The 17,608-nt window shown below is 36.4% G+C and overlaps 1 protein-coding gene across 1 annotated transcript; it reads right to left on the minus strand.

Annotated features, from left to right (window-relative positions):
• Positions 1-4,642: 4,642 nt before the first annotated feature.
• On the minus strand, positions 4,643-6,235 carry LOC107739633 (galanin receptor type 1-like). The gene is made up of 2 exons (XM_016551798.1): positions 5,561-6,235; positions 4,643-5,038 (listed from the first exon to the last, which is right to left on the minus strand). The coding sequence occupies exons 1-2, from the start codon at positions 6,233-6,235 to the stop codon at positions 4,643-4,645; spliced, it is 1,071 nt and encodes a 356-aa protein (XP_016407284.1).
• Between the last annotated feature and the right edge of the window lie 11,373 nt (positions 6,236-17,608).

Consider the following 17,608-nt stretch of genomic DNA (forward strand, 5'->3'; position numbering starts at 1 on the left):
GTGGACTGAAAACCCCTCTGTAACTTGCTCATGGCACAATATTTCTCCTGGTTTCCACATCATTGCTGTTTGATCTGATATCTATAGTTTATAACAGACAATTCTACACCAAATTTGAATGTTTCTCACTAGATCTCGCAACAATTGTATTAATTCGGCGGAGAATTGAAACACTTTCTCACTGGATCTCCCAACGCTGTGTAGTAGCAGTGTCGTGTGATTAAAATCGGTCTGCAATTAAACCTGTACTGGGCTCACACACGTTGCGCTGTCTATTAGGCCTTCTTCAGACTTTCAGAAAAAAAATCTTGATTTTTTGCATATCCAGATATTATCCAGATGGTGTTTTCATATCATATAGGTCTACAAGTAGAAACGGTCTTCACAACAACTCGTCAAATTAAAAGTTTGGTTTAACTTGAAGAAATTGTGACAAATATATCACTATTGTACAGTAGAATGTACATCAGAATGTAATAATAATAATAAATTATACTTAATTATTTTTTACACTTAATTAATCCATTAAAATGGAATTCAGAAAAACTAAAATGGAAAAAGAGAATTTGGTAGGCTAAAAATAAAACACAATTTGAGGAAAAAATAAAACGTAGGCTATTTCTTTCAGGATCCTGCCCTATCTGTCTTGTCTCTGTTTCATGTTTCCTTGTTGGCGTTGTGTGTGAGCACATGGCTCTATCTTTGTTGTTGTTTGCCACGTGCTTTTTTCGTCCTGCCTCCTTGTTTCCCGTTGCCACGCCCCCTTGTTTAGTCCTCATTTGTCTGAGTGTCGTCACCTGCCTCTCTCGTTTCCCCCTCGTTGGTCTGAGTGTTGTCACCTGTTCCTCCTGTTCTCTGCCCCTTTATATTGTGCTCCCTTCCTCTCTGGTGTTGTCAGTTCATTGTATCAACTTGCGTGTTTGCGATCACTCCTATTCGTCGTATTCCTGAATTGGCCCAGCCAGATTGTTCGTTGTGTTCATATGAAGTTTCTTGTCAGTCCCCAGTCTAGTCCTGTCCTGTTTTGCCCTGTTCTGACTTGCAGGCTGAGCTACTGGTCATCTCCCCGGGTCTGCCACGCTGCTAGGCCTGTGCAGTGCCTGATACATCCTGAGTGTGGAGTGGCTGTGGAGTGGTGAGGAGTGTCAGGCCACCACTACTTACCTCTGAGCTCCTACTTTGTCGCCTCCACTGCTCTCTGGTGGTCTGGCATCCTGGACTGGACTCTGTGGCCGATCACCCAGGCCTGCCTGTCTTTCCCTGCCTAGTGTTTGGACTGTGTTCACCCCTCTCCTCACCATCTCTCGTCTTGTCTGAAAGTCTGTCTCAATAAACCCGTTAACACTCACTCTGCATTTGAGTCCTCCCTTCAGATCCCTGACAATTTCATTTACATTTTTCTGGACTCTGTTTTAATGGTTCAGTTCAATTTTAGTAATAAAAAAAAACATGTCTAATTAAATGAAATAATGAAATTATTTATTAAAAGGATAACAAATTTTTTTTAATTTTAGGCCCCAAACAGTGCTGGGTGGTAACTGATTACATGTAATCTGGATTACATAATCATATTCCAAAAATTAAGTACTTATTACATTACATTTTAAATATAATTATTACATTGCTCATAATCAGATTACAGTTAGGCCTACTTTTTACATGATTACATATTACTCACACAAATAGGCTACCTAATAAGCGATATAAGCGGTTGCATAGGGCCCCGTGGCCACCAGGGGGCCCCATGTCAGGGTTCAGACAGAATGCTTGGCAATAATAACTTTGATGAAGTTTCCGTGTCAGTCGTGTGTGTTTGATAATGAAGAGGCGGCACTATCAAAGCAAGCGAGTGAGCAAGATAAGGGTAAGTGGTGGATTTTGAAAATGTAAATGACGGTTGCTGGATCGTGCCTTATCGGTTTAATTCGGCATTTTGCTTTGAGCGCTTTGAAGACGCGCTGTGGCAATGCAACAACAGTAATGAACATGAACGGTATTGTTATCGTGGGCACTTCAAAATATGTGAATAATTCTAGGTATCTTAATATCCGAATGGTTTAGATTTTTAGAGCGCACATTAGCTTATTTTCCATCGACCAGTTAAGTTTTATAACACTGCACGTTTGCCACGTAAAAGTTCGGCCAGATTTTCTTTTTTATCTAAACAAAAGCAGCAGACGGGCTGAATAAAATGCAAATTCATTCTTCGACACCATGTGTACCCGTGTAGCACCATGTCCCAACCACCAACTGGCAAACCCCCAAACCAAAGTGTTGTCTATTTAATTCCATTTAATTATTGTCTTTATATCTTTTTTTGTTTTGTTTTGAGATATTGCATAATACATTCAAAATGGAGGAGGAGATGCACCAAGTACCTCAGGGATAAGTGTTAAATCCAATTATTCTCAGAAAACCAGACAGGTACAAAAAATATTTTTCAGCTAAATAAGATGTTAGAAATACTTTTATCTTAATAATATTTTAATAAAGGTTTCCTTGTACATTTGTTTTCTGTGACAGAACATAGATCTGTCCACTGCATTGGGCATTATGCGCCAAAGGGTATATTGTGCCTATTGGGCCTGTATATAGATTCTGCCTTATTTTGCATATTTTATCATAATTATGATAACATTTACACTTGAATAGTTTTATTAAACAGCAATATTATATAGTCTTCAGATTTTATAATTTATTTCAATGCTTTCAGTCTATATTTATTTATTAGTTCATATAAAAGTGTAGGCATGTACTGTATGAGTGCAGGGATATGTGTGCATGATTGCATTGGCATGATTTTTCACTTGTTTAAAAGTAAAAACAATCATATAAAAAAATATTACTTTGTGATTGAATAATTCATGCATGCAAGGGTTAAATATGCCATATTTTTATTCAAACATTTTTTTACACTTATGCATTTTTGCATTTTAATCTGGACTAAAACATGCCAGCTCAGAAAAGAGATTGTTCTGCATTATTATTGGTAATAATAATAATAATGATGATGATAATGATAATATTAATAATAACAATACTATAGTACTACTACTACTAATAATAAATATTAAAAATAAATGTCATATATTTTTCTGAAAGCAATAGTTAAAATTTTAAATAGTTAAAATGGTTAAAAAGTTGTTAAAAGTGTTTATTAAGTAAACATATCTTCATATGTATGTTTTAAAAGATACTGAGTAGATACTGATTAAGACAATTTGGTAATTTTTTACAACAGGGTTAATATAGTAAACTAAAACTAAAAATATATTAATTTTTTTTTCATTATTTCAAATAAAATAAATGTTAACTCAAATAAAATACAAAAACTTATTTTATTTTAGCTAGTTGACAAGGCAACATTTCTCATTTTCATTTAGTTTGTTGATGTTCTAAAAACTTAAAAACTGAAATAAAAATGAATAACTATATAGACATTCAAAAACTAATAAAAACAAACAATAAAATTACTGAAACTTTAGCTAAAATTAAAATGACAGCAGAAAATATAAAAAGAATTCAAAATATTAACAAAAGCTATAGTACCTCAATGAGAATAAAATAACATTGCTTTACAATGAGGTGTCAGTGTAGGATGTGTACGTTAGGGGATGCGGGTGGTTAGGTGATGGGGGGCCCTCTTTTGAAAATCTTAGGGCCCTCAAAATGCTAGGGCCTGCCCTGTTTGAATTACACAGCGTAACACATGCATACCAAACAGAATGTATTCCCAAAATTTTGTCCGCCAAAACCCTTTGACATAAAATATTAAGTCCCCCCTGAGACTTGATTTGACATTAATCACTGAATTAATTATTTGCTTTTCATCATCTCACAAATCCCATGCAGTTCATTCACGGACCCCAGTTTGGGAAACCCTGGCATAATATAATGTTTAATGCACTTCATGATGTTGATAATAAAGAATGGACTATATTTTCTTATGAGTTAGGTCACAAGAAATCTAAAAGAATAAAAAAGTAGTTAGAATCCATTACCTAATACATGTAATCCGATAGATTGCATTACAAATTATGATTTTTGTCATGTAATTTGTCATCAGTAACAGACTACAATTTGTAAGTTATATATTTATACACACATGCATACATGCATACACACACACACACACACACACATATATATATATATATATATATACATTCAAGAAAAAATAAAAAAGAATGTATATGTATTGCAAAATAAAATAAAATAAATATAATACCTAACTAGACTATTATAACATGACTGAAGATAACAGCTGATTACATTTCACTGACCATCCTTACCCTTCGCCTTTTTTCGCCTTTTTTTAATTCTTTTTTTTTGATTGCACATATTAACAGGCCATACATCACTATGGCTTCACAGCAAATGCTAAGTTATGTCTCGATTGCAGTCCAAGGAAATGCATCATCATGAGTAAGCACACAGTAAATTAGTTTTTTTTTATCATGTCAAAAGTAAGGCAACCATCCAAACCTCCAAGCATATAACAAATACATTGCCCAACATCTAGCCATGCTATATGAAACAAGCTTCATTCCTTCTCCCAAGCTTAAAAACTCAAGTAACTTTAAGTAATTTCTAAGCATTTGTAAGCCATCATAAATTAATGCAAACATAACAGCTGCAGGAATTACACAGTGGTGCAGTTGGTGGACGGTGCTGGCTCTATCTTGCTCTTCATCTCTCTGGTCTCGTTTGTAGGGCACTTAGAAGCCACCTGACAACGGAACACCTGCTTATACGCCTGCCTGAAGTTCTCTGAGAGGAACGCATAGATAACAGGATTAACAGATGAGTTGCTGTAGGCCAGACAATGAGCCGCCACACGGAGCACGAAGGATGCCTGGTTCAGGGGAAAGGAGCCAAACTCGACCCATAGGTGCACCACGTGATGAGGCAGCCAGGACAGGCAGAAGACCATCACAACCACCAGAACTGTCTGAGCAGTCTGATAAGAAAAGTGGAGAGAGACATTTTTGTTGTTTTTTAACATAATAACAACGATCAACAATTTACATAAATGTGTGTGGTCAGTTTAAGTAATAATAAAGAACAATACATCTAATAAATATAAAGTATAAATATAAAGATTATATTATATTTAAAGGGATAGTTCACCTTCAGTTGCTGGTCCCCACTGACTTCCATAGTATGGAAAAAAAAAACACTATGCAGGTCAATGGGGACCAGCAACTGAAGGTGAACTATCCCTTTAAATTATTGGGGTTTGTAATTAAAATGAATAATAACATTTTTTTTCCCTTTCAGCCTAGCTTTTTGTATGCTCTACAATGAAAAACCTATTAAAATGTTATCCAGCCAGAAGCTGGATAGCAATAGTGTCATTTGATTAATATTAATGACATAATAGACAGTGACAGGTCATATATATATATATATATATATATATTAATAAATTTGGACATCCTTATTTGTTATTGCCCCATATACCTTAACAAATTCTAAAACAAATCCACATTTAGTTTTGCATTAATAAAGATCATAATCAAGCCACATTCAATTCAAATGTTCATAATCAAGCCACAATTAAAGAGCCACTGACCTTGGCATAACAGAAAGATGTCAGAATCAGCGGCAGCACGTATCCAAAGACGAAGGTGCACACCACATAGATTTTCTTCCTGCTGTGATCTGGCCAAACTTCCCAGCAAAACGTGCTGTTGTCCTCACTTTCCACGATACCCTGGTAGTAGGCAACCGGTGTGGCCATGGCGAAAGAGAGCACCCATATGATCAGCACCCCGATCAATGCATGCCTCCCAACTCGAATGTAAGTGGACTTTCTGCAGTGCACTATGGCGATATACCTGTCCACCGACATGGCTGATAAAGTGAAGATGCTCACCAACATGGACACGGTGAAAAAGTAGTGGATGAACTTGCAAATAAAGGCACCCAGGATCCACGTGGGCAGAATATAAACTGTTGACTGAAAGGGGATGCAGAGGAGCAGATAGGACAGATCTGCCACACTGAGATTGAGGATGAAGATGTTGGTGGTGCTTCGTTGCTGTCCAGGTTTGCGTTGAGCCAGAACAGTAATAACCAGAGAGTTTCCCAGGACGCCTAGAGTAAAAATGAGTCCAAAGATCAGAAGCGTGACGAAGTTGTCGGCTCCTATACCAAATAAGGGTTTTTCAGGAGCATCCAAGTCTTTGTTGCCATCAGGTCTGTCTGAATAACTGCTGTTTTGGATGTTCATCTTCAACGTGAGCTTATTTTGACGCTTCGTCGTGAAAACGCAGTCTTGATCTTCTGTAGCTAGTTTTCTTGGATAATTGATTCTCCAGAAAAGAAGGTTTGGTTGAAAAATCTTTTACACTTTCATAACAATCTAAAATATAATAATTCTCAGAAATTACGTTCCTGATAATCCCTTTGCCTTCTCACACTGATGGCGCTTAGAGATTCATGTTTTCATCTGCAGGGACTCTTCTTGTGAGCTCGCGCTTGGTGGAGGAGAGCTGTTTTGATGCCGCAGTAAAATATTGCCTGTGTGGACGACGCCACTGAGACACCAATTTCCCAGCCTTACCCACCCATCCTCTCCTCATATACAGAGATATCCTACCACCACCAAGCCGCCCCCGCCCTTTTCCCCACTTTTCCACTATCCATTAGACCCCTTTCAACTCCTGCACATTTTCATGTAATCCATACGGTTCAGGTGAACTTAAAACTTATATTTCATTGAGACAAAATATTCAAAATATTCAAAGACTATATAAGCATAGTGTGTTCAAAAAAGCAAGTTCATATGCAGTGCTTAATTTGTAAATTGCGAGGTCCCGGAACAACGTGGGGTGACGGACCCGGCATGATTAGAGGAGGGAGAGGTAACGGAGCATTCGCGCAATGGAGGACCAGCTGGCCCCACTTTATATTAAGTGGCCTTAACTACTATGTACTTACATCAAAAATTAAGTACAATGTACTTATTGTGTTCATATTGTATTGCAAAACACTTTTGCTGCTATTAAGCTGGGATATGGGTAAGGTTAGGGACAGGTTTGTTGGTATGGGTAGGTTTAAGGGTGGGTTAAGGTGTAAGGGATGGATCAACGGGTAGGTTTAAGGGTGGGTTAAGGTGTAAGGGATGGGTCAACTGTGTAATTATAAATGTAATTACAGAAATTAATTACAGATGTAATTACATGCAGGCATTTTTTAAATATAAGTACAATGTAAAAACATGTATGTACACAAAAAGTGCATTGTACCAAATTATTAATTTAAATGTAAGTACATAGTTGTTAAGGCCACTTAATATAAAGTGGGTCCGACCAGCTTGATTAACAGTGTGCATCTTCTTATTGTCATGAAAAAAATTGAAAAGTCATTTAATTTTAAAACAGCCATTTCCAGGCCTGGAAAAGTTTTCCTTAAATCTCTGTACAATAGAATTATGTTTAATCTGCTTTCCAGTTTATAATGAGGGAAATTCCAGCAAACATATTCAATAGAGCATGTAGGTTAGATGAGTAAATAAATCCACACAAACTATCAGATTAAATCAGTCATTTGAAAACAGCGTGAGTGATTCAGCTGTACCGCGTCTTCTCTCACTCTCAAAGCGGCTTCACAACAGCGCATCTCGTCTGCACTACTGCACGCTGCGATACAAGACTTTTGCTCGGGTTTCGGGACAGTCGACAGAATTGTCACTTGCCTAATCGACTCGAGTCATTGTTGCATCGTTACAAAACTGTATCATTTGCACATCTTTTTAAGTTTAAGCCATTCGATACTCGCGTGCTCCACAGGGGGTTTCCTATGCGATCACGGTCACATCCATAGCGCGCATATCGCGCGGCCTGGCGAGTACCAAATTGAGTTATTTTTCGCAGCTTGTTGCACTTACGCGGCCAAATACACACAAAAAATGTCCTGGCGATTATCCTCGTAAGCACAGTCGGTTTTGTCTTAACTAAATGTAAACATCTGAGAAAGAAAACGCATGTGTATCAGTATTGGATCCGTGCATTCGGGTTTGTGAGAGCAGCCACGTCGCATCTCTTTGCGTGCTCAAGTTTGTTGTTTCAAATGTAGATGCTAGGCAAGCCTGCTCATAATAGAAGTTTTTTTCATGAAATATATGCACCCTATAGGTCAACACACACGTCTTACATTGGCGCGGGCAGTGATGGACAGTAACGGAGTAGCTTTAATTCGTTACTGTACTTAAGTACATTTTTCAAGTATCTGTACTTTACTGGAGTAGTTTTATTTTGAGTAACTTTTACTTCACTACATTCCAAAGCATAAGATCGTACTTATAATATATCAAGTGCTCTGACACTGATTCAAGAACGAACTGATTCTTTTCAATTAACCCTTTAAATCGGTTCGCAAATCGCACCAAACGATTCATTCACGAATTAGAATTAACCGATTGCAGCTGTTCTCGAGTCGACAACTCACTGATTCAAATGAACCGTTTAGTGCGAGTCTCCAGTGAACTGAATTCACAAGTAAGAACCGGGAGATCTTGTGAGCGTCTTTCATTGGCCCGTGAGGAGGGGATCTGTCAAATGAGGTGCCGGATCAGATTTCGGACAAATTCGGAGGTGCCGGATCAGGATCCGGCTTGTTCCGGCACAAATTAAGCCCTGTTCATATGTCTTAAAAGTATGTTTTCGTTTTACAAATAGGCAGTGATGGACAGTAACGGAGTAGCTTTAATTCGTTACTGTACTTAAGTACATTTTTCAAGTATCTGTACTTTACTGGAGTCGTTTTATTTTGAGTAACTTTTACTTCACTACATTCGAAATGCTTGAATGCAGACACATCAGTGTCTCTGTTTTAGGTAAAAAAAACGAAACATTAAAATAACACAGATTAAAATAACTCATGCATGTTCAAATTCCCTGCTGCCATAACGTTAACAGTTTTATTAAAATGCTACGCATTTAGCCCCTATGTGCGTCTGTTTTTATATTGTTTATCAACAGTATACATTTTTATATTGTTTGGATTAACTAGCCGAGTAGACAGATATGAATGTTTATTCATAACCATACTGAAAATAAGTAAATATTGTTAGTTTTTACTTAAGTACTTGATTTGTGTACTTCGTCCACCACTGCAAATAGGTAATACATATTATCGCTTCTTAAAATAACGTTTCATTACTCACAAAACTTATATTATAAGTTTGTCGGAGTGCGCTAAATAGACGTCAGCGATCGAAAGTCGTGTTGGCCTGAGGAGGCAACCAACCACAGCAACAGTGCGCCGCTCGAGCGCTTTCCATTGGACGGGAAAAGAAAACACTGTCCTTATCACTTTTATATAGATACAGTACTTGTCAAAGGTTTTGAAGAAATATAATTTGTAAATGTTTTAATAAAGTCTCATGCTCACCAAGGCTGCATTTATTTGATCACAACCTACAGTAATATTATGAAATATTATTATAATTTGCAAAAACTTCATTAAAAACATTTAAAAATCATAGTCTACAAACTTTTGACAAGTACTGTATACATGTCAAAAATATAACCACACGATAGATAGATCACTCTACTCAACTACCTTATAATGTTAAAGGAAACATCATGAAGACTAAGAATAAAAAAAATTAAAAGATTTTGTCAGTGCACACCAACATCTGCTGTTAAGAAGCTGAATTTGTCTATTTTATTTGCCAAGTTCAAATGCTGCAATAAACCTATGGAATTCATTAATTTAAAAGCTCAGTGCTGCATTTAAAATTCCTGTTTTTCTGTTGTTGTTTTTTTTAAATATATTATTATTATTTATGTTGCCCTATATCATCACTCTAGCTATTTTAACATTTTAAGTGTTTTATTAAAATAAATATGATTTATTTTACATTTTAAGTTTACTGATGCCCCCAAGTGGCCTGCAGCTTCCTGTTGAGAACCACTGATATTATGAGATAATACATTAAACCTAAAAAAAATAATAATAACAATAGTATCATTATGGATCTTCCCCTCCTCTCAAATTCACATTAAATGAAAACTATTTTATTTTCAGGCTCTTTAGCACCTCATGACACATTACTCAAGTTCGACTTTAAAACAGTATTTATTTAATAAGTGCAGTTTATGTTCTCAAGGATCTCAGGGCATTTACTTGCACTTCATCTGGGAGTTCCCCTCTCTCTCCCCTTTTTAGACCCAGCTCTCACAGGACTTGTCATACAGTATGTGTTGGGCACTGATATATGTTTGACTCCACACTACTTCTGTTTGAATGATTTTTGGGATGTTCATCATCAAGGCTGGCCCTAACCAATTTGGTGCCCTAGGCAAGATTTTAGCTGGTGCCCCTTGCATCGCAGCCAATTCCACCACCGATCATTCACACGGAAACTGCATAGCTTTATGACAAAAAACAAATTACATATGAAATAAATAAGACGGTTGCACAAAAAAAAGAAAAAAAAAGAAAACTGACATTACCTCAGCTAGCTATTTAAATTAGAGAACTAAATTAGAGCAAAAGACAAGAAATAATGAAGAATATGGTTAGTTGCTTTATTAGCCTATATTTTTATCTAAATTAGACTGTATAATTTCAAAACCTGAAGCAAAAACAGAATGGCCTGACTTTAGCTTTGTGAAATTAGGCTACATAAAACATACCAAACAGCAGATGGGCTGAATGAAAATGCAAATTCACTCTCTGTCAGCAGGTGGCGCTTAAGGAACAGCAGTGATGCATTGTTTCCTTGATTACCGCTGTAAACACTAAATGCATTATACAGAGGCAAGATGAAAGGAAAATGCCATCTAAACTGTTTCTTAAGACAGTCAGTTCCCCTCAGAGATACATTCATACTTCGCGCATCGTGAACAGTGAGCTTGCTCTGCCTGCTAATGTAGTTTCTCTTCTTTGCATCTCTGGCCTCTGTTAACGCCGTTTACAGACTCTGAAATAAAACAAAAAACCGTCCGGTTCCGATTTATGGCCGATAGTCGATCGGTGCATCTCTGTTCAAATTCAAATATTAAACTGCTTTTATTTTGGTGGTTTGCCAGCAAATAAATAAATGCACTGCATGTTTCAGAGTGAAGTGCTACATGTCATGGGCTGCACTCGAATACATTACCGCTTCACTCTGAAAACTGCAACGCATAGCTATTTTTATTTAATTTAATCACAGCCTTCGCGATATCACTATGGCATTAAGCCATAATTCGATATCGATTATATGTCGATATATAGTGCAATTTAAAAATAATATTATTTAAAAAAAAAACAAACCTAACTCTTTTGGGCGCCCCAATGGATGGACGGCACCCCTAGCATTTTCCTATTTTGCTTATGCGACGGGCCGACCCTGTTCATCATCCATTTAACAAAAATGTTTACTGTTAGCTGCTCTCTCTCTCTCTCAAAAAAAAAATTCCTGTCCAACCGCTGGAATCCTTCTCATGCAATGGACAGACAAATGTGGACTGTGTCTTTTTTGGCCGTTACATCGATGAAACTCTCAGCCTCTCGTATACATGGATCTCATATTAAGACTGTGAATATGTGGCATGGTGCTTTTTATATTGTGATATTTGTTTGTTTGTGTATTTATTTTTGTATTTATTATTTTTTTCTAGATTCTGTGTTTGTGTTTTATTTTTTTTTTATATTCCTGAAGTCTACCAGGGGTGGCATAGGTTTGGGGTGTGCTCTAGGTTTGTGTAGTTGCTTTTTGTTCTGTATTCTTGTTTTTCTTCGAAAAGAAAACTTAATAAAACCATTGTTTAAAAAAACAGTTGTTATTTACAAAACTGATTACACATACAAATTGCCCCCTCTCTCATACTGAATGGTTTTCTTTAACCCATACTGTGCAACTACCAATATCCAAAGAGGAAATACAATTGTGCTGTCCTCAGAGAATCAGAGATGTTTAGTCATGTAAGATCATTGAAGAGATAACCACATCTCCAGCCTTCTCATCGGTATTGATGGGGCCCAGGAAACTATGACAACAGAATCTATAATTAAATTATTTTAGAGTAACTTGAAAGCTACCACGCATTGTCTTATTAATGGAAAATCATTCTAATGATGAACACAAATTAGGGTGTGGCCCCATATGACCTGAAACAAAAGCTTTCAATGCATCACCAGTCAATGTGAGAACAACTGAGCATATCTCAGACATATGAGGCAATTGATTATGAGATAAATACAACCAATACAAATCAATGCAAGTTCCTTAGGAAGCTCAAGCAAGTATCTCCAGAGAAATTAAAGGATCTTTTGTAAAAACCTTTTAGAGAAACTAATCGGCCTTCGACATGCAATGGTTGTTTTTAGTGTTCTCCTCGGAAGGCATGAAATCCTCCGAAATGTTGGCTGTTTTGCATGAGAAAAATATAATGTATCTTAATTCAGCCACTCATCAATTTTCCTATATTCACTCTGAATGATTATTAGGCTGCTTTTTACCGGTTTAGATTGTTTTGGAGTCGTTCAGCCTTTGTGTGCTGCCCCTATGTGATCCTGAGGTACTGATGTTTCCATGGTGACCGGTTGCCTCTTCTCAAAGACCAAAACATTTTTTCTCCCACTGTGAGAGACCGTGCTGGAGCTGATCGTGTTTTTCTGGGTCAGATGAGTCAAACACAATGTGGTTAAGCTCTTCACAATTGTTACTTATCTAAGAATCCATTTTAATCATATGGTTATTAAAAGTGAGGAAAATTGTTGCTTAGAAGGTGTCATCAGAACTCTCAAATGAGTAATGGTCAGCATATCCGTATGCTTGTTTCAGCACCATGGACAGAGGCAACAAACCCTGAGGCCTTCAACCAAAACATCCATTTTCACTGAAGATACTTCTGATGGCTTCTTCTAATTTAAAAGAGACCAAAAGAAATGACAATAATTAAAACAGTACTTCAGTGCTTTGTCTGCTGTAGTCACATTTTTGACAAGTCTGACGCAATGTGCCCTGATGCATAAAGTTAGTCATTAGTCTCTCTCCTTCATTTCTATAATAGCCAAAATATCTTCTTGATTACTGTAATAGATGGGTCCATAAAATGCATAATTTTGATGGACACTCATTCAGAACACCTGATTAAAATAATGATTTGCATCGTCCCTGTTTGAGAATGTTCAAACATGAGTCTGCTGCATAAAATTATAAATGAAACTCATTCAAAACTCACCTGAATATTTTGTTGAAAATACCGAACAGTAAAATGTTATTTACGTCTGTTTAATATGCTATACCTTTCATTATTTGGGACTGTTTTTGTCAGAAATTCTCCTGCATCAATTTAAACAGTCATCAAATTGCTTTAAAATAAAGAGAAATAATGCAGTTTTTCTGTAAAGTTGCTGCCCCACAAAATTAAAAGCAACATCTCTAAATTACCTATTTTGCTGCCATGAATGATGTTGTTAATTCACCACCATCCATTTGCTTCCTCGTACCCAAAGCAATATTGCTCAGTCAGAAATGAAATTGTGAATAGATCTCAATATTTCCTCAAAAGACTTGCCCAATGTCATTCCCCTCTTATGTGTCCTCTGAGGTAAGTACTTTGGCATGGCCTCTTTTGTGAAGAGTGCTATATGACCTGTAGGTTTTACACAGAAGCGGACAGACATCAGATCAGGAAACGGAGGGATGAGTGATCGTGGTGCTTCATTTGAACTGTGGAGGGGGTAAGAGAGCATCATTACTCTCTAGAGACTCTCTCAAGACTCCAGTCAAGAAGAGTAGGAGCTCTTGTTCTGGGTAACACCTACCCAAAGAGGGAGAGAGAAATGAGGAGAAATTATAGAAAAAGACATCTTTTGTGAATCTGTCAAATCTTTTCAGAAATGTAATTCATATTTATACTCAAGCACTTAACACTTCAGAGATAATGAGTGCTTGTACATTTCATAATTGGTTAAATTCTGCAGTTAATGAATTCAGAATTGGCTCGTTTGGTTAGGTCTCAGTGAAAAGCAGTGATTCTATGGATGACTCAGTCCAACATGTATTACTGTGTGAGCCTGAAGAGACCTTTGCACCCTAAAAATAGTAACTGTTTGCGTGGAAAACAAACGCTTTGTTTGTACACAGCTCTGGCTGGCTCACTACAGCTGATGAATTTCAATTGAAGTTCTTGCTCTCTTGTCTGTATCAATGGAACATATATGTTAATCATGCAAAATTTCTAAAATATTTTAGAATGGCCTTTGTGATTGGTTTATAATGAAATATATACTACCTGGCTTACAAAAAGTATAAAACTGATTTTAAATATGTGATTCTGGTAAATTGAATCACATTGTTTGCATTCGACCAATTATTCAAAATCAAAATGAAAATGGTGATTGTAATGGTTGCTATGCACCTGATTATACATAAAATATGCTCTCTTTACACAGCTGTGTTGCGCATACTGTTTTGTTAGTGATTAGAAGATTGGTTCAATTCAAAGGCTTTGATTTTTAATTCAGCAAAATAAAATAATTTTCATTTAAAGGGACGGTTTGCCCGAAAATAAAAATTCTGTCATCAATTACGCACTCATTCCGAACCTGAATGACTTTCTTTCTTCTGTTTATATATATACATATATATCTACACAAACACACACACATATGTGTGTGTGTGTGTGTGTGTCACTTGGTGATTCAAGGACGAAGGCGAGAGGATCCAAATGCAGATGAGTTTATTGAAGGAACTAACAGGAACCATGACGACAGAAACCAAGAACAGGAGCGAACAAAACACATAACATACACTTGGTGATTCAAGGACGAAGGCGAGAGGATCCAAATGCAGATGAGTTTATTGAAGGAACTAACAGGAACCATGACAACAGAAACCAAGAACAGGAGCGAACAAAACACATAACAGTCATAAATGAACAAGACTAGACAAAGGACCAGGGCAAACATAGGGGTTTAAATACACAGGTTAACACAGGGGCTCAATGAGTTTTCATAAGAACTAACAGGGAAATGGGTGTGGTCAATTACTGTAATTGTCATGGAGACAAACAGGGGTAACCAAGGGAACAAACAAGGCAAGGCAAGGCAAACAGGGACAGGAACTGAACAAAGGAAGTGAACAGGGAAACAATAGGAACAAAAACACATTACAACTCAAGAGTCCTAAACACAAGACATGGGAACACAGGCTGGGATCATGACAATATATAATACTATTTCGCTCTCATTTCTCACTCAATAATTTAATTCCTCTCTCATGCAACTATATTCTCCTGGCATAAGTCACATGGGCACAGTTAGATGCTTTTTTCCAGTCTTATTTTTAATCTTATTCAATCAGCAAATTTTCAAGCTAAGTATGTAAGGCTCTTCTAAGACTTACATATTACTTAGTGCAACATGCTTCAAATTTGAAAGACTATTCCATTAGTCTAACCGAGTCTAATGGAATTAATGTGCTTCAATACAGATGCAGGCTTGCATAGCTCAGGATCATAAATGACACTAATGAAGGGCCCAAGTAAGTTGAATAAAAATATTTTTCCTCTATTCATATGTTCTTTGATGAATTCCATGGTAATGCAACCTAGTTTTTTAGAATTCTTAGCACTTAGTGTATCCCTTTGTATTTAATGAGGCTTGACTATTACTGGGTGCAGCATAGCTATGTTTGTCTACTGATAAATGACTCTTTATAGCACAACTATTGCATGTCAGCAACACATGGGTTGTATTGCCAGGGAATATGGATGATATACTTGAATGCACTTGGATAAAAGCATCCAGAAATAAATGTAGTTTGAAAGAGCCTAACTATAATAGATGACTCTACACACATTCCTCATTTGAGTTTTAAATCATTCAAGGCTGTGATTAAGAGCTCCTAGTTTAGAAACCAAGCAATCATCAAATGTTGTTTTACTGCTACTAAGTTTACAAATTATGGAGGCCCAACACATTTTAAAACATTTACCATTCCACATTACCAGCTTTAATGGGTATGTATACTATGTAAAGTTTTGCCCTTACAGAAAAACCACATGAACCAGTGTGAAATATGTGAAACACATATGAAACACACATGAAACATGTGGTTTTGGAGCATTTTCATTGTGTAAATGTGAAACCCATGTGATCTTATGTGGACAATATGTGACAACATGTGGAAACGTAATCACATGTGTTTTACACATTTCCACCATGAAAATGTTCCAAAACCGCATGTTTCATGTGTGTTTCATATGTGTTTCACATGAGTTTTCACATGTGTTTCAAATATTTCACATGTGATTTTGACATGTGAAGTTCATGTGGTTTTTCTGTAAGGGTGAGATTGAATAATAACCATATTTTAATGCATGAAAGCATCAGAGTTCCTTGTGAGTTAAGGGGTTGTCAAAAGCCATTAATTTTCAACACGAACTGGCAATTTTCCCTTTGCGATGCGATGCCATGCGATTTAAGAACTTCCGCATGGAGATAATCCAGCTTGTAAACTTCCGGTGAAATGTTATTTGATTTTGTGATATATAGAGACTCTGGAGCCCCATCACACAAACCTCTCCTGCCTCGTTCTTTTCAGAAACTGAGAAACTAAATAATTCCAACACCCTAAATAATGACAGCAATCCCAGTAATCCCAGGAGAGTACCTAGACACGTAATTGTACATTTAAATACTGACAACTAAACACTATCGTAACTGTTTAAACTAATATTAGCTAGCTAGCATGCTATCTAATAATAAAGGACATCATAATGATATTCTTGATAATCGATAACTTGCCTTCATATTCATGAATATAACTGGATATACACAGGGTTGCCAACTTTGGTTGCCTGGCTGGAGTGAGATTAGTTACAGCTGTGCAGTAAAATTCACTTTAAGGATTCACTTTTCATTCATGAAGATGACGGAAAAAAAAGTGCCAAAAAATGTGTCTCCGGGCTGAAAAAAAAATTACATGAAATTACCATTATAACCAGTAGATGAGAGCAGAGGATCACTCATTAGATCAATAGCCATTTCAACTCCCTAGATTTAGTCATGTCTCACTTTGGGGTTTATTATAAAACAACTATTGTAACACATTTTTGGTACTTTTACTGTACTGAAGTATAAAGTATAGCAAGTGCAGGAAGTCACAATGCGTCATGTTTAATAAATAAATAAATAAGCCCAGACACCAACAGCCTAGAAATGTTAATTATTTAAATACTTAACTAGTTAACTACAGATTAAATAAGTTAATTATTAATGTTAGAATAATTATATAATAGTGCATTCAACTATTGTAGCAATTTATTTACTCCGAATCACTTAATGCACAGGTCTATTTTTGACATTAGCCTGTCAGGTGTTTTGTACTACAGTTATTACTATCAATCATAGCAATGACTTTCAGAACAATTTAGTGGATTCACTCGTGTAATTTTTTACACTCGCGTCTTTCATTCCTGAAACAGTATGTGGACATTTGGTTAGACAAACAATACTTTTCTTCATATTGTGAATGGATTATGTAGAGAAACCGAGCAAATTGCACTTCACTTGTAGCACAGTTGATTTTGACAGTTGACCGGAAATGACCGAGCTGGCTTATCTAAAACCAGGAAGTAACCGTACATATAGCTATAAC

Source organism: Sinocyclocheilus rhinocerous, unplaced genomic scaffold, assembly GCF_001515625.1.
Source record: "Sinocyclocheilus rhinocerous isolate Xijiao unplaced genomic scaffold, SAMN03320098_v1.1 scaffold314, whole genome shotgun sequence".
NCBI lineage: Eukaryota > Metazoa > Chordata > Actinopteri > Cypriniformes > Cyprinidae > Sinocyclocheilus > Sinocyclocheilus rhinocerous.